At 37.1% G+C, this 25,420-nt stretch overlaps 1 protein-coding gene across 1 annotated transcript; it reads left to right on the forward strand.

Annotated features, from left to right (window-relative positions):
- The first annotated feature begins 2,219 nt into the window (after positions 1-2,219).
- On the forward strand, positions 2,220-25,029 carry ankrd28b (ankyrin repeat domain 28b). Its single transcript, XM_056234400.1, has 28 exons — positions 2,220-2,434; positions 8,254-8,337; positions 8,453-8,531; positions 8,694-8,764; positions 9,625-9,825; positions 10,019-10,106; positions 10,215-10,357; positions 13,215-13,427; positions 13,547-13,625; positions 13,709-13,823; positions 14,031-14,113; positions 14,212-14,275; positions 15,289-15,357; positions 15,455-15,595; positions 15,681-15,792; positions 15,871-15,897; positions 15,992-16,066; positions 16,174-16,375; positions 17,682-17,769; positions 17,862-17,979; positions 18,085-18,304; positions 19,677-19,764; positions 19,847-19,930; positions 20,216-20,361; positions 20,443-20,525; positions 20,682-20,764; positions 23,559-23,650; positions 24,304-25,029. Exons 1-28 carry the CDS (start codon positions 2,408-2,410, stop codon positions 24,582-24,584), a joined length of 3,156 nt encoding a protein of 1,051 aa, XP_056090375.1. The 5' UTR covers positions 2,220-2,407; the 3' UTR covers positions 24,585-25,029.
- Positions 25,030-25,420: the final 391 nt, after the last annotated feature.

Below are 25,420 nucleotides of genomic sequence, written 5' to 3' on the forward strand. Positions count from 1 at the left end.
ATTTCTTAGTAACAAGACACACTGAGGACTGGAATGTTTCATCTGATTAATTAAATTTGTACAAATGGTCAAATGTCACCGCATAAAATATTTGCACATCCTTGCATGTTTCTTTAACAACAGTGGCTTGTTCACTAAAATGTATTAATTAGGCCTGGAGCTCAGCCATTTTTTTTTTTTTACATTCCTTGCTTTTAATTGTGAAGAAGACAGAGAATTCCAAAGAATTCCAAGAAGCTTTCATAGGGTTGTCATCTAAAGGGATAGTTCACCCAAAAATGAAAATTCTGTCATTTACTCAAGTTGTTCCAAACCTGTATGAATTTCTTTCTTCTGCTGAACACAAAAGAAGATATTTTCAAGAATGTCAGTAACCAAACAGTTGATGGACCTCATTGACTTCCATAGTATTTTTTTCCTCCATAAAATTCCCATATTCTTCAAAATATCTTCTTATTTTGGGTGAATTATCCTTTTAAATTCAGTGAATCTTCAATGTGAATAGCCTTAATGGAAGTATAAGGGCTTATGCTATGACATAAAAAGTGCTGAAAATGGTATTGTAATATGCAAGTTATTATTATATCACTTTTTTTTGTGCTATATTCCAAATTATTTGCTGCCTCTATACCTATAGCCTACCTGACAAATATCACTATATATTAATGTCCATTATATAAAATTAGCCTCTTCGAATAGGCTATTTTTTTATGACACCTATAGCATATCACTTAATAACACATTGGCTGATGCATTTAGCTATCATTTCATATGCTAAACTTACTATATAAAATATGTGCCCGAAGTAATGCACATGTTCGTATGGGACATCTTCCATCTTAGCCTAACGTTACCAATGTGAGCGTGCAACAACCGCATTTGATGAAAAGACGAAGCTGGATTCAGCCTTGTCTTGCATATCCACAGATATGGCGATAATGATGAGCATATCCGATGTCTGCGGTCTGTGGATTTGACTGCTATTTTACAGAGAGCAAGCAGCGAATTTTTTGTAGCTAACCAAGATTTGTTTCAATTTATGTTTATTTAAATTGTTTTAAATTATTGTTTATATAGTAAATGCATGGTATCGTGTCAGTTTCTGTGACTGGTTTGCGTTAACAAGCTGATATGTATTTTGTAAAGTAAATAGCCTACATCTTTAGCGTCATCTGGTGCACAACATTAATAGACTGTTCTCCGTTTATTTAACGCTCATCCTGTCTTTAAAGCAACTAAAGCCTCGTTTAATCCAAATGAATGTAGTCTCTCTTTATTCTCATAGTTTTATAGGCCTATTTTATTGAGACAAACGTTCAGTAGACTATGATTTATGATATTCATGTAATCTGTCTAGCCTATTTGTTATCTAACACAACTTTAGCAACTATATCTTCTGATGAGCTGCTCCTTTAAGGAACAATACAAGGAACCGGTTTCATTGTTTTCTGTACAGTCCTATGAAAACATGTATTTCCTGTAACACAAAGTGAAGACCCAGTAAAGAAGATGGGTAAAATATGGGTAAAGTTATATCATTGATACAGATTACACTTTGTTAGCCTATAATATAATTAAATCCCCCCACTTGAGCTAATTCGACAGTTTTATATTAAAATGTAGGCTACCACTTTTAAACCTACAACAGGTCCGTCCCTTTACCTAAAACAGTGACATTTATAGTTGATCATTGGGATGAATAATTAGACCTATCCCAATTGATATTGGCATAACACATATATCATTTTCCATAATGTTCATGGTCATTTGGCCACTTTACTTTAAGTATTAAAGTATTTTCTTAAAGGACTTAAAATATATAAGAAACCGTTATAAATGTAGTCTATAGGATAGCCTACTAGGCCTACTAGCCTAAACATAATATAAATCCTAATCTACCTTCTTCTGTTCATTTTTGTTCAAACATGAAGTGGAAGTCACTTTGCGATAGAGAAACACACACTTCTCTTTTACTTCTCTGAAATAAACAAACACACAAACACACACACACACACACACACACACACACACACACACACACACACACACACACACACACACACACACACACACACACACACACACACACACACACACACACACACACACACACACACACACACACACACACACACACACACACAGCTCCCCATCTTGCTTTTAACCAATCATCGTTCTTCTTACTCTCGCTCAAACTTCTGTCTAGCCAATCATCGTCCCCGTTCTTTGTGAGGCAGCAGTGGCGGTAATGTTATGGAGTTTTCTCCCCTGCTCATCAGTGGCACATAGGAAACCCCAGGCCTACTGGAAGCGCTAGATTTACCGACAATAAAACATCAGCATTCAAGTGGTGGTGGTAAATAATATCCGTTTAGTCCTGCATGAGAGCCAAAGAGAGCATCGAAACATGGTGGTTCTCAAAATTAGAGACCAGGTGAGTGATGTGTGAAACAGCTAGCCGAGTTAGGCTAATAAGTGCTAACACGCTAGTGAACTACCCAGAAACCTTACAGATGATTAGACTGTACAAAGTCATTTAACTAAAACCGAGAATGGGAATGAATAAGTGATACACAATGCTATAAGCGAATAAGCACGAAACGTAGTATTTAGGTATTTGTCATCTCGTACAGTAGGAATGTGGCTAATAGTTGCTAAGCTAAATGTCCGCGAGCCACGAAATTAGTATAACGGATCATGACTGATGAAGTATACACTTTATGTCTTCAATAATCTACTAAATGTAATTCATAAATCGCTCTTCGGTTTAATTGTTATCTTGGCTCAGTCAACAGTTGGTCTCATGAGAGTAACGTTAGATGGTTGACATCTCGTTGTACTACTGCTGGCTATGAAAATGCACAGCTATCAGAGATTAATAGTGGTTTGATTATGTAGCTTTATTCATAGGGTTGATAATAAGTTGAAGGTCATTTAAAGATTGATAACTTTAACGTCATTCTGCGTTGGCTTACAACTTTGCAGGGTGCACGACAGGTGTATAGTCGCCTATCAATGATGTACAAATCCAGTCATGCACAGCAGTTATAAAATAATTTAAATGTGGTGATTAGGGTTTTGCAGTTGATGTTTTACACTTAGTATGTTACGTGAACTTTGTTGGCTTTTGAATATGAGATGTGGCTGGTATAAACCCATTCAAGATGTTGAATATTTTGGACATTTTGACCTTTGTAGTGATGAGACTGCCAAAGAGGCTTTATTTAATTACTCACGTCATAGATTTCACTTGTCACATTACTTTGTCCTGCAGGATATCTATCTATTTTTTTTACATTATTACATTAAACTTTTCTTGTTTTGACCAATTCGTGATTTTACATTAATGTAATTCCTGGTTTTCTTTGGAATAACGCAATCATTATGTATTCGATGAATGCTTAGCAGTGCTCAACATTAAGGATTTTTGCTACCGGCCCAATGGTTTTGATTTTCACTTGTCCTGTCACAAAAGGTTGTTACAACACCAGCATTTTGATACCAGGGAAATTTCACAATTCTCAATTCACAATTTTGATACCACAGCAAAAACTACTAGCCTTACGTAATGTTATAAAGTTCAAACATAGGTATAGCAGATTCGATTTCTTTCTCCACTGTTTATGTTCACTTATAACATAGCCAACTGTTTACAAAGATACTTGCCAAGACTTGCATTTTGAATATTGTATGTGTATTTGTCTGTTCAAGTGTGATAAGACACAAAAGAGAACCCATTTTGTGTACCAAATTGCAATATTTAGCACCTGAATGGATTGAAATCAATTGAACGTTTAAATTGGCGAGACCAAAAAACACATGCATATAATAAACGTCTGTGACAATTCCCTCAGCTGGCTATTAGACGTTTCTTACTGTTGAGCCCTGCTTATGCACTTACAGTGTATTCCAGGTGTTCTCTGGGAGTCGAAGCAATGACCTTGGCATTACTAGTTCCATGTTCTCCCTGTCGACCTCCAGGAACAGAAGGAGATTTCAGTGTTAGGTTGTTAGTGTTTGTACATGTGCACATGTGTTTCTCTGGTTAGAGAGGATGTGGAGATAGCGAAGAGCTCATCTCCATGGTGATGGCATTAACTAGAGGAGCTTGTTAAAGGAGACAGAACACGATCGCAGTGCTTGAATAGAAGTTTAAAACCCTGTATGCATCCAGTAGAGCACAGGCCACATGTGACAAATAGAGCCTTGTCTCAGCTTAGAGCCACTAAAGGAGGCTTTTCAAACGAAGCTTTCTTCAAGCACAAGTGCTTTCTTATGTTCTCACGACTCTCAGTGTGAGCCTGTCCTTCCACTGACAACCTGAACTGAGACTAACTGGATTTAGATGAGCCAGATCTGGGTAGATGAACTCTACATATTGTTGATTTTTGTACCACATATTGTGTTAATTGAGACGTAAATCATGTGTCAAACGAAGAGATCTTTCGTATTTTCTTGTGCTTTTTTAAAAATACATATCCATTACCGTATATTATCTTATATGACCTCAGATTTACTAAACTTCTCAACCTCTATATTACTCATAAAAAGAACATGTTAATGTTCATTTAAATGCCTTGCTGATGTTGTTATCCTCAAAAGTAGTCCATGGTGTGAAACCTGAGGCAAATTAACACTTGGCTGTTATCAGAATTTTCTGCGTCTCATTTCACAACTTTCAAGAATGTGTGACTGAACACTTCCTGTAACTCGGGCATAGTGTACATACTTCCCATGAGTCACATTGCGTGTTCTGCAGGAGATGCGGAAGACACATGCATTGTTCTAAACCCCCCTTTTTTCTTTCTTTCTTTTTTTTTTGAAAGTGATGATAGAGATAAAGTATGGAATACTTATGGCCACGTACACACTGCAGCTAAATTCAGTGCAGCGGTGGGCAAGTGATGTAATCAGTTTGCGGCTTAACACCGAGTACCGCAGGAAGCCTAATGTTCATCAGAGATGTTTCTCTCTTAATGTGCAGTGAAAGTTTTTGTCTCATTCATGTTGCCAGATCTTACTAAGAAAAACAGAGAACAAGGAGAAGCCCATAAAAAAATGAAATAAATCGAAATGCTTTATGCTGAAAATAATACCAAAATATCGCGACCCACACCTGCTCACTTTAATAACTCCATAAACTTGATCGCTCTATGAGCCAAGCATAAACAAGCCCAAAAAATGCTTATAGCCTAATAAGTGGACATGGCCAAGTCAACCCTGCGAGACCATGCTCTGTGAAGCAGCCTTTACAAGCATAGGCAAAACACTACGCCTCCGTCGACTGTGCTAGTGTGCTTTAGTTAAAATTGTTAAACATAAGTTTTTTTTTTGTCACTCTAATATTCCTCTGGTCAGAATAGCAGATACTAAACAGGCGAGACGCTATATATACGGTGTCAATCATTGCAGTTTCGTGAGCGAGTCGCGTTTCATACACACACACAGAACGATAATTTAGGGCTCTCTCTACTCACTCACAGTTAACGGTCCCGAAACTTTACAGTGTGTACGTTGCTAATTTGGCAAAGCTGGAGATGGAGATGGAAATGAGTCTCTGCTGAGGAGAACTGGTGTTAGCACTCAAGGTGTCATCTTTTTCACAGTGTATTTGGCTCCTCCTATCACTGACATTTTTTTGATTTGTTTGTTTGTTAAAGGCACTATGTAGGATTTTTTCGCCACAAGATGGCGCAGTTTCCAACAATAACAAAGGCGTAGGTTGATGACGCAGTGATGAGCTGAATGATGGGACTTGCTGTCAAGCTGATGGATCTAATAATGTTTATGGATGAGTGCAAACATTCATGTTTTTTAACATTACAGTGGTATGAAGCAGGTCGCGATTGCTAAAGAGACAGATATCACACGCGAGTCCCGCGGATATAAAGGAATAAGGACATTTAATTCTACCGAACTACTCGCAAGTGCTGCATTACTCACACAGGTCAGCTTATTAGACGAATTAAACTTGTGAGGTAACGCAGCGCTGCTTCACTTGGTCTAACGTTACACTATCACACTAAACGGCATTTAAATGTGTGTTGAAAGTTATAATGTTATACTACGTGTTAGTTCGTTTGCTATACGAAACTAGCAGTAAGCTAGATCAACATTAGAATAACATACTGACCATATTCTAACATTTCATCATGTTGAGCTAACGTTATATAACATTGATTTGTTTTATGTACATTTGCTCACCTGTCTAATAAAGCTGTCAAGTCGTGACTCGTGAAAGCTCTGTCAAGTCCAAGTTAGTCGCTGACGTGGAGCTCTCGGCATCTCAAATGTTGATCCTCATTTTAGTTCTCCTTGTTTGTCCCAAAGTCTGCTTGCCATGGTCTATCTATGTTTGAAAGAAACAAGAACTGCGTGCCGCTAAACGTTACGCACTACGCAGTTGTCCACGTCTGTCTCCATGGTTACGTCATGGCTATGGCAGTATGAACGGAAACCTGAGGATAGCGCGGATATTGCGTCATTGACAGGCAGCATTTTTTTCCGGGACGGCCACTTATTTAAAATTTGGAATTTCTCTGAAATAAAAAATCTTTGGAGACTTTTGGGATATTGTAAGTACACAACTGCAGGAAATATATCACACTGTGCAAGTGATTTTTGGATATTTTATTACAAAATTCTTACATATTGTACCTTTTATAGCTGGCTAAATATTTATTGATAAACACAAAATTAGCCAGTGTTGTCCTTGATAAACCAGTAGCACAAGCTTCGCTGCTGGGAGGAACAGTGTTGTCCAGCATCAACTGTCATGCCGATTTGGAGCAGATTTGCCTTGTCTGCACCATCTGCTCTCTCCACACTAGTGGAGCCCATCATATTTTGCATCCATCTTTCAATTAATGAAGAACATTTTTGAATTGATAATTTTGAGGTTTCTCGCTGGTTGGGATTCACTGCTGGTGTTTAATTAATCCCATTTAACTAATATAAGGTCCCCCCCCCCCCCCCCCCCCAAATTAGGTGGATGTTTGACTGCTTAATCTTGAAAAATTAAGATTCTTCAAACTGTTTCATCCATGTTAAAATGTACCACATTTCTTGGAATAAGGATTTAATCGTGGTTTTAACCTTCAAATTGATTTTGGTTCAGCTTGTGGAGGTGTGGATTTTAAATATTGTGTGTGTGACGGCAGTTTTTGATCCCAGTTTTTGAAGTTATTAATGTAATTATAATTTTTAGATGCTGACTGTTTGTTATTGACACCTAATAGAGCAGAGCTACTCTCAAGTCATGATTAAAAAGTAGTACAATTACATTTCTGGTTTTCAATGTCGCTCTGTGGTTCTGGCAGAGATGTGTCGCTGATTTTTGTCAACCAAATTTACATTTAATAGGAAAGTTTTGGCCGATACCAATAATTCTTTATATTTGAAAGCTGATGACCAATAAATTGGCCAATAAATCTAAATCCAGACCCTGAGTGATTACAAAAACAACTAATCACGAAAATAACCAACACTAATCGTAATGTACAATGCCAGGTTTATTAGGCAACGAGATTAGGAGGAATTGAGGCAAGCTAGAGAAGAGGAGAAATGCAGAGGTAATGACAAAATTGTTGGGTACAGCAATTCTTTTTTTATAAAAGAAATTACAAAGTGTCTACAAATAGGGGAAATTCTTCTTTCCAAACAACTCAAAATCATACTTTATCAAATAGTATACAATTTGAAAATATATATTTTAGATATTTATTATAGTGGCAAAGTTAAGTCTGCATGGGGACAAGCTCCAAATTGTGAAATTCTATGAGGAAATATTAATTAGAGGCATCATTTAATGCTATTATAATCTATCCTTTAAATCTTGAATGTTTGTCAACTAGAATGAAAGCATGTTTTCTTTAAAATCATTGTAAGGGAAAGAAAATTGACTGATTGAAGAATCACCCATTAGTGTCAATTTGCACTGCAGCTCAAAAAGACGAGGCAAGGAGGCAGAGGCTGGTTTTATTTAAAATCATTCTGGCCCTTGAGGATGCACTTACATAAGCAATACACATGCAGTCTCATGACAACACTACCTCAAGGTGTTTTTGCTTCGGTTTGCTGTCGGAAGTCTTTGGGGGAGAGATGCAACCATGTTTATTCAGTTGTTGCAAACACAATCTCAGACTCTGCATTTAAGTTCACCCCTCAGGACACAAGTAAAATGTCACGATTCAGACTAGGCCATGTTTCTCACTGTCAGTTGTGTAACTTGATGTTTCTCTGTCTGTCTTTCAGCCTGCCCTGCTAAAAGCTATTTTCAATGTTGATCCGGATGAAGTACGCTCTCTCATTTTCAAAAAAGAGGATGTGAATGTACAAGTAAGATTTTAACCTGTTAAAATCAAATAAAAATCATGACCAGATTGCTTAATTGATCCACCACGTTTTTTGAATTGACTCCATTGTGATTAAGAACTCTCTTTATTTCTTTCAGGACAATGAGAAAAGGACACCACTGCACGCAGCTGCTTACCTAGGAGATGCTGAAATTATAGAGCTCTTAATTTTATCAGGTAAATGCACCTGAAATATTCATCATGATGAAATACATTTTCTGAAGCTTCTCGTATCTTCTCCCTTTGATTCCAGGTGTCTTCAGATCAGATGTGGCTTTGATGTATTGTTATACTTTTATTCATGAATCTCTTGATGTTTCAATGTTTTTTGTGATGTAGGGGCGAGGGTGAATGCCAAAGACAACAAATGGCTGACTCCTCTTCACCGCGCAGTGGCATCCTGCAGTGAGGTACTACAAGCACAGAGCCATTCAACAACCTATACATGTAGACTCGCGCTTGGACTTCCTGAAGAGTAGGATTGTCACAATACCAAAATATCAGTAGTGCATACCAGGGTTATTATAGTTAACTGAAACTAAAACTGTATTTAAAAACTTTTTTTCATTTTCATTTAGTTTAACTTGATGTACTGATATAACTTGAAAAATGTAGACATACAAAAAAGTCAAAAACACGCAACAAAATTACTAAAACTTTCAAATTAAAACGGAAAAATAAATATAAAAACTATCAGATATCAAAATATTAATAAAAACTATAATGGTGTACTAAAATAACACTGGTGAATACCAAAATTCTGATATAAATTTTGGCATCAGAGCAAAAACTGATTTTGAAACTATTCTAAACCATTTTGAAACTAACTAAATATTTTATTTAAAAAGTTAAATTAATTACATGTACAAATTAAATTAAAAGCAATAAGATATAGCCTACATTTGATTAATTAAAATGAATCTAATAATTATCAAAGTAAACGGTAATAAAATAAGATAAATTACAATCATAAATGAATAAAAACAGTAGAACAAAGATATAAGTGAGCTAAACACTGCTGTAAGATATTTGAAACTTCAAGCACTAAATATTGAAGAATATAAAAATCGATTTATTTTGACACGTCTAGTTTTAGTTTTTTGCCTATAAAGGCAACTGTTCTTGTTTTTATTTTTGCTCTCGACATTTTGCAGTGCAAAAATACCAATATGAATAAATTGACTAATTGTTACTTGACAAAATAAGGCAAAAAGAAAAGTAATGTTTCAGATTATTGATCTGCCTCTTCATGTAACCTTGTGTCTTAAAGGAGGCAGTGCAGGTTTTGTTGAAGCACTCTGCTGATGTAAACGCTCGAGATAAGAACTGGCAGACCCCTCTACATGTGGCCGCTGCTAACAAAGCGGTTCGCTGCGCTGAGGCGTTGGTGCCGCTGCTAAGCAACGTTAATGTATCCGATCGGGCTGGACGAACCGCTCTGCACCACGCTGCCTTCAGTGGCCACCTGGAGGTCAGTGAAGAAGCATTTGCATATGTGTGGGTTTGTTGAAATTATGGTTCAGAATTCATTAAGAGCTTGAGGTACAATTGAGAGATGAATATTTTAACATTATATAAATTGAGTTTTTTTTTTTTTACACTACACAGGGAGGACATTAATTAAACAATACATCTGCAAAGTATGCATGTTTTTCTTTTTTCAGATGGTGCGGTTACTGCTATCCAGGGGAGCTAATATAAATGCGTTTGATAAGAAGGACAGAAGGGCGATCCACTGGGGGGCATACATGGGTGAGACAGAGCAATGTTTGTTTTCCAGTCCTTTTCACAGCCATATGTGGGATCTATAAATTCAAAACCCATTCAAATCCTCAACTATTATTTTTTTTTGTATCCCAGGTCACATGGAGGTGGTGAAACTGCTGGTGTCGCACAGCGCTGAGGTGACGTGTAAGGATAAGAAAGCTTACACACCCCTCCACGCTGCGGCGTCCAGCGGGATGATCAGTGTAGTGAAATATCTGCTGGATTTGGGAGTGGATGTGAGTGTTAACCTTTCACAAAAATCAAATTGTCTTAAAATAAATGTTTACTATGGATAATATTGAATATACAGAAACTTTGCTGCCGATATTAAAAACACAGTAGTGGTCGATGGCGGATATTTATAAAACTATTTAGTTTAATTATAGACAAATTAAACATGCAATTAAATGTAATATTTTACAATGTATAATTTTACCTATTCACTTAAAATTAAAATAAGTATAAATTAAAAAATAATTTAAAAACTATAATTTAATATAATAAAAAATAATTTAATTTGAAACTATAAAGAATAAAAGTATTTATACTTTAAATAACAGCTGTTTGAATCTGTGATTCTAGTATTTTTCACAAATAAAAAAGTTGTAAAAAAAATAAAATAATAAATACTAGGTAAGAAAGTAAATACTAGAGATGTACCAATTGCAATTTTCTTCAATATTTCTTTTGCCGATTTGCGATTTTCTTTCTAAGAACTATTATTGACAGTATATGCAAACAAAAATCTACCTTTCTTCAATGCAAAATGTTATTTTTATAAAAAACAAACACAAGTAAAATTAAAACGATAAGAACAAATAAACAAATTGCATATGTAAAATACATTTACATATGCCTGCCTCCAGAGCAAGATATCAAAGAATAGTTATACATAGACATGTGCCAGTATTCGGTAATGCGATAAATCGCGGTAATGAATATGCACGATATTGTTATCGCGGGGACTTCAAAATACCATGAAAAATAATAGATCCGAATTTAGATTTTTAGAATGCGCACTAGCTTATTTTCCATCAACCGCTTGAAAAACACTGCGTATATGTTGCGCAAAACACGTGCGCACTCTGATGTAAACAATCCCCACATGGAGAAGAAGCATGGGTGAAGGAGGAACGCTGCCGACGATTTATCCCTCTTCTAAAAGCAGGGCTGCCAACACGCATTGACCGTGCAGACTCACGCAATTGACACTTTTCACACGCTCTCACGCTACACATCCATTTTCTCACGCAGAGAAAAATCGCGGAGCAAAGAGGACACTGACACCGACAGACTAGACAGAGCAGGATACTTATGATATGAAAAAAATATCAGCTCTCAGGTTCTGTCCATTTTATTATGAAATTCAGACAATAAACACCGTTTTGGCGCTTGTAAATGTGACATGACAGATCGCTGCGCCTCAGTTCAAGTAAACCGATCATCTGTTACTTTTTATTAAAGATACTGTACAACTTACCGAAAGGTATACATAATTTCGATCAATCAGTGTTTTTCAACCACGGAAAGAGGTCAATAAAACTGCAGGAGAAAAATTATGTCAAAGAACGTTACATTTACCTCAGGAAAGCCATTTAATGACCAGCACGTTAGTTGACTAGAAAAAATAGCTATAGAGAGGAGTATTTTGCTAAATATTTGCACTATATTACATATTTTAATATATGTTTACTTGTCATTACATAATTGTTATTATAATGAAAATTATATTATATTTTTATATTTATTTTATTATATGTATATTGTATGCATTATATTTAATTTCTCTGTATGTTTACAGCATTATGTGAGATGTTTTTTCTCTAGAAAAATTAAAATGCAGGCTATCTACTGTAGCCTACCTAATATTTATCCAAACGAGTCAATATTGAATCAAGATTGAAATCAAATCCATCTGTTTCTCGTGTGCAATTAAAATATTGTGATAATACCGTATACCGTGATAAAAGCTCAATCAATTAATCGCAGCATGAAAATTTGATACCGGCACATGCCTAATTATACATCATCACACTACTGCCATTCTGTCAGTGACTTAAATTAATTTCTCTCAAATCTTTTTTTTTTTTGTATTTTGGCAGTGCGCAATTTTATTTTTGATTTTCATTGGTCAAAAGTGGCAGTTAGTTTGATTGACAAGAACATAATAAAATGCACAATGGGACTTGCTTTCACACAGGCATTTGTAGATTTGGGACAGGGTGATTTGGTCCAAGTATGTTTCAGAGGGCATTATGCTAACTTTTTCATGCAGAGACCCACTTTAAAGGCACTAAGAAAGTAGACTGCTGTGCATTTAAAAAAGCATGTATAGCTAATTGGGTTACACCACAATGCTTAAATTGGTACAGTTTCATTCAGTAGCACATTCTATTTGACACGTTTGTAATTAAACTCTTCTGAAAGCCTGCGCAGTTTAAAGTAGGGCTGTTATGAGGCATCTGCGTAATCGATAACGTTAATTTGCGACAATGCGTCTCACTGCATGTTCACACAAAACAAGACTCCTTTACTCACGGAGACAGAGAAGTGATATGAACCCACGGCAGCTTCAGTGGATCTTCAGATGCAGCTCAAGCGTACCCTACACTTGGTTGCAAAAATATCTAGTCGTTTCAAAATAGCTGATAGATGAACTCATGCCTTGATTGGTGTTATGGACTTTGGCATCTTTGGTACTGTCGCTATGGTTGTCGGAGTTAGAATGCGGTTCTGACTTCAGCTGTTCGTTTTTCTTCTGCTGAATGAACAAAATATTTCAATACTCACACCTGTAAGCAATCCCAAACACACCTGTTGGCAATCCCAAACAGTGACTGAATGCAGCCGTCATGGACAGCCATCATAATTTTGTATTACAGATAGACATCTTTTCATTCTTGGCTCTTTCTTATGAGAATTTTTGGATAAAACATTGAAAATTTAATTTCAGTTTACAAGTTACGGTTATTATTTTAAACGATTAATCTAAGAATAATTCATATATTTATTAACATAAAAAATTATCGATAGATTACAGCCCTACTGTGAATGTTGTGTACCTGATCATTTAAACTGTGGACATGCTTGCAGATGAACGAGCCAAACGCATATGGGAACACTCCGCTGCATGTGGCATGCTACAACGGTCAGGATGTGGTGGTGAACGAGCTGATCGAGTGTGGCGCGAATGTGAACCAGGTTAACGAGAAGGGCTTCGCACCCCTGCACTTCACCGCAGCCTCACGGCACGGAGCGCTCTGCCTTGAGCTGCTTGTGGGCAATGGAGCTGATGTCAATATCAAGGTAGAGCCTCTATTAGGGCTTCACATGTATGACAATTACCACTGGATTTGATTAGATTAATAGAGCTGCATAAAAAACAGGTTTGAATGGTTATTTATCATTGTTTTCTCCTTGTACAGAGTAAGGACGGTAAGACCCCTTTACATATGACGGCAATCCACGGGAGGTTCTCAAGATCTCAGGCGATTATTCAGAATGGTGAGTCTTCATTTTTCTGTGTTCCATTATTGAAACCTGCAGTATCTGACTGTGTCAAATTTGTCTGTTTCGTGTATGTGTAGGTGCTGAGATAGACTGTGAAGATAAGAACGGGAACACTCCTCTGCACATCGCAGCTCGATACGGGCACGAGCTTCTCATCAACACACTGATCACTAATGGAGCTGATACAGCCAAGTATGAATTCACATTCCCCATGCGCTTGTTAATTACTAAACATAACAGCTTTGTTACATTTGTGCTCTAACTGTTGACATAGATGTAGGCAGGAATTCATTATATATCTTCTTTGGAAATCCCAAGAATGTTGTAATTGATCCCACATGCATACACAGTGAGATGCTCATGGCTTTCTGATTGTAACATTGGCTCTTTTTCATTTAGGAGGGGAGTTCATGGCATGTTTCCACTGCATTTGGCTGCTCTCAGCGGCTTCTCTGACTGCTGCCGTAAGCTGCTGTCATCTGGTAAGACACTTTCTGTGTATGGATTACAATATTTGTTGTTTTTTAATAGTTTGCTCTTTTCAATATAAAGATGAACTGAATGGGTCTCTGTCTTCCAGGCTTTGATGTAGACACCCCCGATGACTTTGGAAGGACCTGTTTACATGCTGCTGCTGCTGGCGGGTGAGTTTCTTTTTGATTTTATGGTCAATGACATGATGCAATGTTTTTCTTGGTCCAAATCTTTTTATTTAGAATTTATTCAGAAAAAAAGAAAGAAAAAAATATTTATTGATTTCGGAATTAAATGTAATAATTTTAAGGTATGGGTGATCCGATCAGGGGTTTTGTGGCCGATACTACATGATAAATAGAATGCTAAAAAAAGTTATGAGATGAGAAAGGGTCATTCACTGAATCCTAACCCACCGATCAAACTATATAAAGCTATTATCGGCCGATAACGATCGGTGCCCGATCAACCCAAGCACACTTATTTGAGGCATAAATGTCAGAGGTATACAAATATCTTGATATCATAAATAAGATAAAATAAAACACTTTAAACGAATAAAATTTTTTAAAAGAAACTTAGTTTGGCATCATGTTTTTATTACAGTTACTTAGGAAAAAAATATTTGAACAAATAATATTTATAACAAAATTGCTTCGTAGTTTATAAATATTTTAAAAACTTTGTCATGTGGTGCGACCAACATGGAGAAAAACTTAAATCATAAAATTATATCATAAAGACCCTCATGACTGTGTGCCAAGGTCAATAAGTTTCTTAAAATACCAGATAATTTGACCTTTTTATGGTAAGGCAAGGTTAGTTCAGTTTGTCAAATGCTATGTGGTGGCCCCCCCAAAAATAATGGTATTTATAAAGTTTATTAATAAATAAAACATTTTGTCAAGTTTCAAATTTGTACACTGTGATGTAAGGAAGCACACAAGGTGCAAGGAAAATATTTAAACAATATAAATAAAATAAAATAATGATTGCTACACCACACATTAAATTTAAAGTCATTAAATTGAAACTTTCTTGACATTTTAAACTAGACTAAATATGTCTCATATTGTATACTACTTGTTGTTGTGATTAACCAACCTAGTGTAACCCATTTAATGTAATTCGTGCAGTTTGAGCATGTATTACAGTATTTAATAAAACATGTTTTCCACTGCAGGAATCTTGAGTGTCTGAATCTCCTCCTCAACACGGGAGCAGATTTCAATAGGAAGGACAGTTTTGGAAGGTGTGTTTACCTGTACACTACCAGTGACATCCATTATGCTAATGTTTTTTTTGTTGATATTTTTTATTCTGGGGCTTGAGAAAATTCTCTTCTTTAGGACACCTTTGCACTACGCAGCTTCAAACTGCAACTACCAGTGCCTGTTTGCTTTGGTGGGTTCAGGAGCCAATGTCAATGAGCTGGACAAGAGGGGATGCACCCCCCTCCACTACGCCGCTGCTTCTGACGCAGATGGAAAGTGAGTTACCATAAGCACTATGGTTGAGTTGGATGGGTTATTTCAAAGCAAATGAATTTACCAGTCTCTCTCATTCCCTCCCTAGGTGCCTGGAATATTTGCTGAGGAATGATGCTAACCCAGGGATCCGAGACAATCAGGGGTACAATGCAGTGCATTACGCCTCTGCTTATGGACATCGCCTGTGTCTGGAGCTGGTGAGACGACTTAAAATCACATAATAGGTCTATGCTTTTAATATTTTCAGCTTACTGTATTTCTGTCCTCTTTATTAGATTGCTAGTGAAACTCCTTTAGATGTGGTAAGTACTATGACACTCAACATAAACACCTTTAAGATCATCACTGCCCTTGAGTGATCAGACCTAATTAAATCTGTTGTGTCTTGTCTTGAAGTTAATGGAAACCTCAGGGACAGACATCCTAAATGACTCTGATGTACGTGCTCCTGTGAGCCCACTCCACCTGGCTGTGAGTACAATCTCCATCTGTATGTTCAACAAATGTTGGGAAACATTTAAATTTACTTGCGTCCTGGCTGGGGTTCGTCTCAGATTATTTGTAATGGTTGTCCTCAGGCATATCATGGACACCACCAGGCTCTTGAGGTATTGGTTCAGTCTCTGCTGGACCTGGATGTGAGAACAGCACAAGGGCACACGCCGCTGGACCTGGCTGCCTTCAAAGGCCATGTTGAATGTGTGGATGTGCTCATCAACCAGGGGGCTTCCATCCTGGTGAAAGACTACACGCTCAAACGCACCCCCATCCACGCCGCTGGTATGTTGTACAAAGACTAATTAGATAGCATGAAGTTCAGTTATCCCCAAAATATTTGTGACAGTTTACCAAACACAGATCAATTGTGTATCTTAACGGTTAACCATATTTCGAGAAAAATCTTAATCTCATAAAACTATCTTGTTGCTCAACATGAATGCATTTTTTTTTAATCTGTTTTATATATTTTTATAATTACTCAAAGGATTAGTTGATAGCAATCAATATGAATGCGTATAATTATGCAAAAAAATGAAATGCTTGTGTTATCTTTTTAATGCTTTTAAATATAAAAAGAATTAATATAAATTTTACAAAAAAAATCATTTTGCATTTATGGCAGTTGATATAAATGAATATAAGCTGAAAAACTATTCTTATTAAAGTTTGAGACAGTAATTGATAGCAGTTATAAATGCATATATGCTGGAAATTTTACTTTATTATTTATCATTTTATCAATAATTTATTATTATTATTATTACAAATTAATTTTTTGAATACATTTTACTTACTGAAAGGATTGTGTGGCCTCTCCCGGTACAAACAAACAGGATTGGGCAGCCGTATTCGTCATTATGTTGTGCGTCAAGGTCAAGTGTTACTCTTTTGGCGTACGGCCGTCTGCCAGAAGCTAGTTATTTTAGTCGATAAACTTTTAAGAATGGATATTTTTCTTACGCGAACGCATCACTTTACTTCAGAAGGCCTTTTTTAACCTGCCAGAGCCGTGTGGAGAACTTTTATCACGGATAGATAGGCTTTGATGGAGTTCCAAAAAAATATACCCATTGACTCCCATTATAAGGCTTGGAAGAGCCATTTTTTAATATAACTCCGATTGTATTCGTCTGAAAGATGAATGTCATATACACTTAGGATGGCTTCAGGATGAGTAAACCATGGGCTAATTTTCATTTTTGGGTGAACTATCCCTTTAAGGCATTTAATGATAGAAATTAATGATTGCATATATACTGAAATCATTTTGATTTTATTGCTGTTATCTTTTTTATTATTTTTTAACTATAGAATTATATTTACTCAAATCACTTAAAATATTTGGAAACAGAAAATGTTCAAATCCATTGACAAAGCTGTTTAGAGATTCTTGACACAAGGCAGAGCTAACACCTGTTGTTAATCAGCCAATCAGACACAAGGTCGATGTTGTCGGCAGATTTATCATCCTGGCCAATATATATCGATCTATCGCTAACCTCAGAGGGATTTAACCTGTTACTGTATATGTATGGACATAAACACTCATGACGTGTGTATTTGTGCCTATTCTCTTGCCTTGCAGCCACAAATGGTCACTCTGAATGTCTCCGTTTGCTCATCGGAAATGCTGACCTGCAGAGTGCAGTGGACATCCAGGATGGGATTGGCCAGTAAGTACAGGACACAAAAAACCAACAATTTTCATGTTCTTCTTGTAGAAGTCAATGGAAATTACAGATATATTCATATACGTGATTCTCAGGACTCCTCTGATGCTGTCAGTTCTGGGTGGACACACAGACTGTGTTTACTCCCTTATTAATAAAGGAGCCAATGTTGATGCCAAAGACAAGTGGGGCCGCACTGCTCTGCACAGAGGGGTAAATCGCAACTCATTGCACTAGAAGTATTTCTACTGGCACTGGCTCTCACCTCTGCTAGTGCTTCCTGTCGTGGCTCATGGATGTGTGTGTTGTTCCAACCAGGCGGTGACGGGCCATGAGGAGTGTGTGGAGGCTCTGCTGCAGCACAGTGCCAGTTTCATGGTACGGGACTGTAGGGGGCGCTCTCCAGTGCACCTTGCGGCCGCCTGTGGCCATGTTGGGGTTCTGGGGGGCCTACTGCATGCTGCCCAGTCAGTAGAGACCATTCCTGTCATCACTGACCACCAGGGCTACACGCCCCTTCACTGGGCCTGTTACAACGGTGAATAAACGCACTTGCCAGTCACAGATGGATACACCATACTTGTCTAAAGGCCTGCTCACACCAAGTCTGATGAAACTTAATGCAGGGTTCCCACAGTCAAGGAAATATCAGGGAAATTAAAAATGGGAATTTCCATCTGTTTGGATTTCCATCATCTGTTTGGGGGCTCAGGAAGCTGAATCCTCTTTTGAGCTACATTCAGATTTCAGGTTGTTAGCCATTTTTAGAGACTTTCATGCACAGATAAGCATAATTATTGAAATCTTATTTTAAGAAAACAACCTGGCATATAAAGGAAATCCTCTTTAGCAATCTCTATGTAATAATAATAAATTATAAAAATATTATGTAGTAATCATAATCTCATTGGACAGGTCATGGAAATTCATTGGTCAAAATGTGTGGGAACCCTGTAAATGGCACTATGGTGTCTATTTTTGTTTCTTTTTCTGCAAAATGTTTAAATCTGAATGAAAGCATGAAATGGTCTGAAACATACAGATTTCACTTGCATTAATCTGAAACAACCCATATTATATATATATATATATATATATATATATATAGTATATTTCTAGGGGAGTGGGGAGTGAAGACAAATCTCAATGGTCTGATTTGTTGTGACTACACCCTAAAAAAGGTCATACCAGCATAATCACAAAATATGATCGCTGTCACCTGTTCACTAGCCAGAGTCTGTCATTATTCCTATTCTAAATGACGTTTGAGTTACAATTCTTATCACTCGACGCCTGTGATTTCCTTTACCGATTCGGACGGGACTGACATCTCCATGTTTATTACAGAGGTGGCGGGAGTGTGTGTTTTCCAGACATGAGTGTTACATAAGTTACATTATATTTGTTAATATAATTTTAATTTATTATAAAAACCCTATTTAAGTCAACTTCACGAGTTTTTAGCAGAGGCTGTTTAAAATAAACTTGCATGAGTGAGCAGAGAAATCTAGACAAGTATCTTACTCTTACCTGACACTGATATTAAATATTGATTGTATATGTTATTTTTTCCTTCGGATAACATCCATATTGAAATAAAAGCATGCCAAAGATTGGTGCAGAAATAGTAGCTCAACAATCACAGACATTCACATTCCGACAGGATTGGATTTCTCAGAGGACCGTTGAGTTTGAGTAGGTAATTTTCCCCGGAATTTTTACAGAGGTGTGAGGAAAAACAATGACTTGGCAGATTGGGACGGGATTTAAATCACAAAGTACTTCTGTGAAACATGAATTTTTCAAACGTCCTCCTGGAGAACTAGTCTCGTCCGAATAGGACTATTGAGGGATTTTTTTGATCAGGAGTCTTGTTGGATAAACTGTTACATCAGATTCTCTCTCTGCAGGTCATGACACTTGTGTTGAAGTGTTGCTGGAGCAGGAGTTATTTCATAAGACTGAAGGGAACACTTTTAGCCCCCTTCACTGCGCTGTGTAAGTGGATTTAGGTTGGTTTGGTGTGTGTGTGCAAGAAGGGCAAGAGTATTGAAGCTCTGTTTTTTTTTATGACCTTCAGTATAAATGACAATGAAGGAGCAGCTGAGATGTTGATAGACACACTTAGTCCTGCCATCGTCAATTCAACTGATTCCAAAAACAGGTACCACTCATACTTCTCTTAATTCATTCTTAATTCATTCTATGCTACTTTCATTTCTTTCTTTCGTTTCTTTAATGAATGTCAAGGGTGGGCAAAAAAGTATTATTGTTAACAATAACTAAATACTTGTATAAAAAAAAAATTGTTAATTGGAATACAGCTGAAATAAAATGAAAATATTATATTACAATTTTTTTTTATGTAAAATTATGTGAAATTCTTATTATTTAGCATCTTTTGTTGTGGTTGAGGTCCAGGCTGTAATTGTTGTTCTCCCTGTAACAGGACTCCTCTTCACGCTGCAGCATTCACAGATCACGTGGAGTGTCTGCAGCTCCTGCTGGGTCATAACGCACAGGTGAACTGTGTGGATGCTGGAGGCAAAACCCCACTCATGATGGCTGCTGAGAACGGCCAGACCAATGCCGTCGGTAGGAGTTTGACTCTTTTTTTTTTGTGTTTACAGTTGACTGAGTTTGTGTTTGGTTTTGATATCTGTCTGTTTTTGGCAGAGGTGTTAGTGAGCAGTGCAAAAGCAGATCTCACGCTACAGGACGCCAACAAAAACACTGCTCTCCATCTGGCCTGCAGTAAGGTAAGAAACTCTCTGTTCTGTTATGTCTTCATTTCAGTAGAAGTTGTTTTTGCATTCTGCATTGAGCTCAAGCAATGGGACATTGCATCTAGTATAGATTTGGGGATTCTCTCCTATCTTTTACTCACACTATTGATTTTCATTTGCTCTCTATAGGGTCATGAAACCAGTGCCTTGTTGATCTTGGAGAAGATCACTGACAGAAACCTCATCAACTCCACGAACGCAGCTTTACAAACGTACGGTCAACACGTAGAAATGATGCACTGACGTACCAAAATATATTAACAAGTGATGTTTTTTTTTCCATATTAATACGGATCTCTGTATTTTCTGACCTTAAAGTATCATGACCCACGTGAATTGCTTAAATCCGAGAAAAAAGTTGTTGGGGTAGGAGGGGGTGGGGAGGTGCTTGGTTACTGTATGATGATTGAAATCACGAAATGGCCTTAAACGATTACTAAAACTGCTAAATGTTACTTTTTCTAATACTTTTTTATTTCATGCATGGATTGCTTCTCACAGCGCTGCACGAGCTTGTGGCGCCATCTGTGGGACACTATTAGCATGTTAAGCCAGGGTTCAAACCGCCAAATGCGAGTAAAAATTGTGTTACTCGCAAGTTGCCCAGTAACTTTTTAATGAATTTTGACAGTGCATGTTTTTGAGAATGTGATACGCCTTAGTGCGATCATCAAATCGCAACGGCTATGATGTAATTATATAAATGTATAGTCTGACTCGCTCCATGTATCGGAGTAATTGCTTGTCTGCAAGGGCTGAGTGTTTGAGTCGCTTATAATTAGCATTTTGGAACGCAACGTGCTAGGGCTGGGCGATATGGCTGAAAACTGTATCACGATATCAGTGTTTCATATCGGTCGATATCGATAATTATTGATTTTTTTATGACCCATTTAAAATAAGGACCAGGAGAAAAAATATATTACATTTAAACATTTTTATTTTCAACTTAACCTTCCTCTGATTACAATCCCAAGACAGAAATGTCAACACAACCATGGAAAACTCAAATAATTAAAATGTAAACATAAGTCTAAATTCACAATCAGACCTGCAAACTCCTCAGAGTAAAAAAGGTGACAGTGGCGCGGCGGGACGTGGGTGGTTTTTTTAGACATCACTGTTCGGTACGATTTCGGTACAATGGAGTGAAAAGCAAAACAGAAATATAGAAGGCATTTTTATAAATGTCTTAAGCCTTGTATTTTTTAAATAAGTTTTATTAATAAAGGCATAGAACCAGTTTATTTATAGTGCACTGATAATAGTTTTATATAATTGGTTTATTAATTAAACTAATAAAAAGATAGATATGAGATATGTTTGGTAATTGTACCTGAATGAATTTAAAATTAATTTGCAATATTTCAGATCAATATATTTGTTTTCCTTAATTTTAATTAACCCTAACTTTATTCTCATCAGAATTATAAATAATTGATTTCCATATAAAATAATACTACCAACAAATTTAATTTTCTTTTTTAATCAATGTGTAACTTAAAAATAACAGATTAGTGCTCTGTTTTGAGGGCAAGAAATGAAAACCAAAGCGATATGATGAATGTCCAAAAGATGGAACACACAGACTGTTTTACAAAGGGGTTGGATAAATATGTTTTGCTTTTAAAACGGTGTGTACAGTTGTACAGTTTGACAAGAAATACAGTGTGACAAAAGGACAATGTTGTGTTTTATTGCGAGTATAGGCCTACACAAATATTGTAAACACTTTGCAGACTGACTGATGTCCTGTATTAACAAAATGACGGAGCATGTTTGTATGTCTCCACTGTTCGATCGCGCCCGCGTGTCTCTCTCTCTCGCGCCTCTCTCTCTCTCGCGCACGCGGAGTCGGACACACACACACACACACACACACACACACACTCCAGCATTGCAATCTTGACATCGCAGCCTGTTCATTATGCTGTGTTCACAACAAACGCGAATAGAGCGAATTATCCAATAATGTTTCGCAATTCTAGCCTGCATGGCATGCAGATGAAGGGCACTCATTTTCTGCTTATCAATCGCCGGTTACTGATGAGGAACCCAGCACGAGACAACGATGCCGCAACCAAACTTTTTTCTTTTTTTTTGATGGCGCAACCAAACTGACACGTTACATGATTGCCTGAGCTTGTCACTCCCTACGTTGCTAGGTTACCAGAGAGCGAGTGTCTTTGTTAATGCAAAATTGCTTCGCAACCTGTGGTTTCTTCTGACGAAGAAAAAAAAAAAATTATCGAACGTTTTATCGAACACATTTTTTATTGATATCGATCACGTGTCTATCGCGATACTTATCGTTATCGTTTTATCGCCCAGCCCTACAACGTGCTTCAACCACCTTACACAATTCGTAATGAGAATAAATCTGTTGTTGTTAACAAAGAGAAGCGATAAGGTCTCCCATCCGCCAAAATAAAAGCTGAAAAATGTATGCATCTCTTGATGAAAAAAAAAATATGTTGTGATGTTATTTCCATCAAGAGGTGCATACATTATTGGTACAAGATCTTGAATTGACAAGGCAAGAGTCCAGCATTCTGTAAAGTCTCCTCCAGCACATCCCAAAGACTCTCATTGAATTAAAGGTCTGGACTGCCGATTCATGTGTGAAAATGATTCGTCATGCTCCCCAAGCATTCTTTCACAATTTGAACCTGATGAATCTTGACATTGTCATCCTAGAATATGGCCATGATGTGTCTTCCTACATGGTTGTTTAAGAAATGAAAAGCTACTCACTCCATCAATTAGGGTTAGAGGAATCATATATGCCAAACATATAACATGCTAGAAACATAATCACACCAATAATGATCGTTAAGTATTTGTCTATTTAAATATATATAAATGCCTCATTCTATTCTAATAGTATGTATTATTGCGATACTAAGATAATTCTTTATTAATAAAATAAAAAAAAGAATAATTTTCTTTTAGTTGATCACATGCCTGATTAAAGAATAAGCCTAATAATAAGTTCTCATTTTCCAGGCCCCTGCATGTTGCTGCCAGGAATGGCTTGACTGTGGTTGTCCAAGAACTACTAGCTAAGGGTGCTAGTGTGCTAGCCGTGGATGAAAATGGTAAATGCTGATGATTTATAACCTTACCATAATCATGACTAGAGTTATTAATGTGTTTTTAAAATAAATAGTATGTTTAGAAATGTGCAAAAAGTTGGTGATCCTTTTACGTACATGCACATTACCATTAAAAATTTTTTGGAATCGCTAAGATTTTATTTATTTTAATACTTTTATTCCGCAAGGATGTATTAAATTGACCAGAAGTGACAGAAATATTTTGCACCAGATCAGCATATTAGAATGATTTCTGAAATATGACACTGAAGACTAAAGTAATGATGCTGAAAATTCATGTGTTTTGCCATCACAACAATAAATTATATTTTAAAACATTAAAACGTTTATTGTAAATTGTAATATTTGGCATATGTAAATTTTATAACCTTTTTTAGCCCTTTTTGTTAGTAAACAATAGAATTTTGGAAATCATGGAAATTTAAAAATCACATTGATCTCCTAATATTATTTCTATATAATAATATTTTTATCATTTAATTCTTTATCCGTACGTTATATTGGAAAATAATTGTTTTATCATTAGTATCAGTCCAAATTTCTCCTTTGTCGCATCCCTAATTCTCACATGGCAGTTTTGTTTACCATAATAGCATAACACCATTCTGAAGGCTCTTCTCTCATTTCTCTGAAAGGCTACACTCCAGCCCTGGCTTGTGCTCCTAACAAAGACGTGGCAGATTGCCTGGCGCTAATCCTGGCCACCATGATGCCAGTGTCTCCCGGCGGAGGTGCGGTGCCCAGCCTCACGTTCAGTGCCATCAATCACTACACCAGCCCCACTAAAAGCGTCACGTTCGACAGTCTGCCCATGCTCCGCTCCGAACACAGCTCCTATTGCAGTTTCAACAGCATCAGCCGCCACGACGGCTTCAAGGACGACGAGCTAAACGACTCTGACTCAGAGACTTACTGAGGTAGAGGAAAGGAGAGGCTCACATCTTGTCTTAATTTACCCAGCGGCCGGCCACTCCGCAGAGCCTTAACTCTCTACACACACAAATACACGTGTATATGAGGTGCAGCAGGCTGGCGCTCCCAGCCCCTTTATCCATCAGCTCAACCTCTGCCAGCACATCTTGCCCTACACAAAAATAATGGATAAGTGGGCGGACCTCCCGACATGGCAATAACGAGACAAGAATCAGCAGCCTGGGACCAACATTTGCACGGGCAGTTTGACACTGTCACAGTGCATCTGGGATTCGAGATTCAGCTCTTTTCAGATCGTGAGGGAAGATTTGAATCAGTCCCTTACAAAAGACTGGAATATTTGTGATGCTTTCAACCGTTTCAAGTCAGTGTGCACTTCTGAATCGATCATTTACAACTTGGGTAAAGAAATGATTTATTTTTTAAAATACGATTTTAATACGTGTCAATTTCTCTGTCCCTCTGAGGGGAAAAAAAAAATAATCACAGCGTTTCAATAGTTTCAAAACCGCAAGGGCAAAATCGAGGACATGAAGATCAGCATTGTAATGCTTCTGGCCACAAGCATGAGTGATGTTAAAAAGCTAACTGTCTCCATCTTCAGTTTTAGGATAAATTATTCTTTTTATCTATGGTATTTATTTTTACTTTCCATATTTCATCATCATTTTGTGCCTTCATAAATTACTGTATGGAGGGAAGGGGCAGCTTGTGAGAACAAATCTACGATGCACAAGAAGTTCAACACTACGTCTGTGAAAAGCACTGAAAATGAAGGGGCAAACGACTCCCAGCATGCTTTGCTCCAGGATGAGGAAC

The sequence above is a fragment of the Rhinichthys klamathensis genome, unplaced genomic scaffold (genome assembly GCF_029890125.1).
Source record: "Rhinichthys klamathensis goyatoka isolate OS25496 unplaced genomic scaffold, OSU_Roscu_1.1 h1tg000395l_1, whole genome shotgun sequence".
In the NCBI taxonomy this organism is placed as follows: domain Eukaryota; kingdom Metazoa; phylum Chordata; class Actinopteri; order Cypriniformes; family Leuciscidae; genus Rhinichthys; species Rhinichthys klamathensis.

Excerpts from the sequence above, each read along its gene's own strand:
- ankrd28b (XM_056234400.1), top strand. The coding sequence starts at position 2,408 with ATGGTGGTTCTCAAAATTAGAGACCAG. Across the intron at positions 10,358-13,214 it reads TGCTGGATTTGGGAGTGGAT|ATGAACGAGCCAAACGCATA; the intron begins GTGAGTGTTAAC and ends ACATGCTTGCAG. Across the intron at positions 15,898-15,991 it reads GTGAAACTCCTTTAGATGTG|TTAATGGAAACCTCAGGGAC; the intron begins GTAAGTACTATG and ends CTTGTCTTGAAG.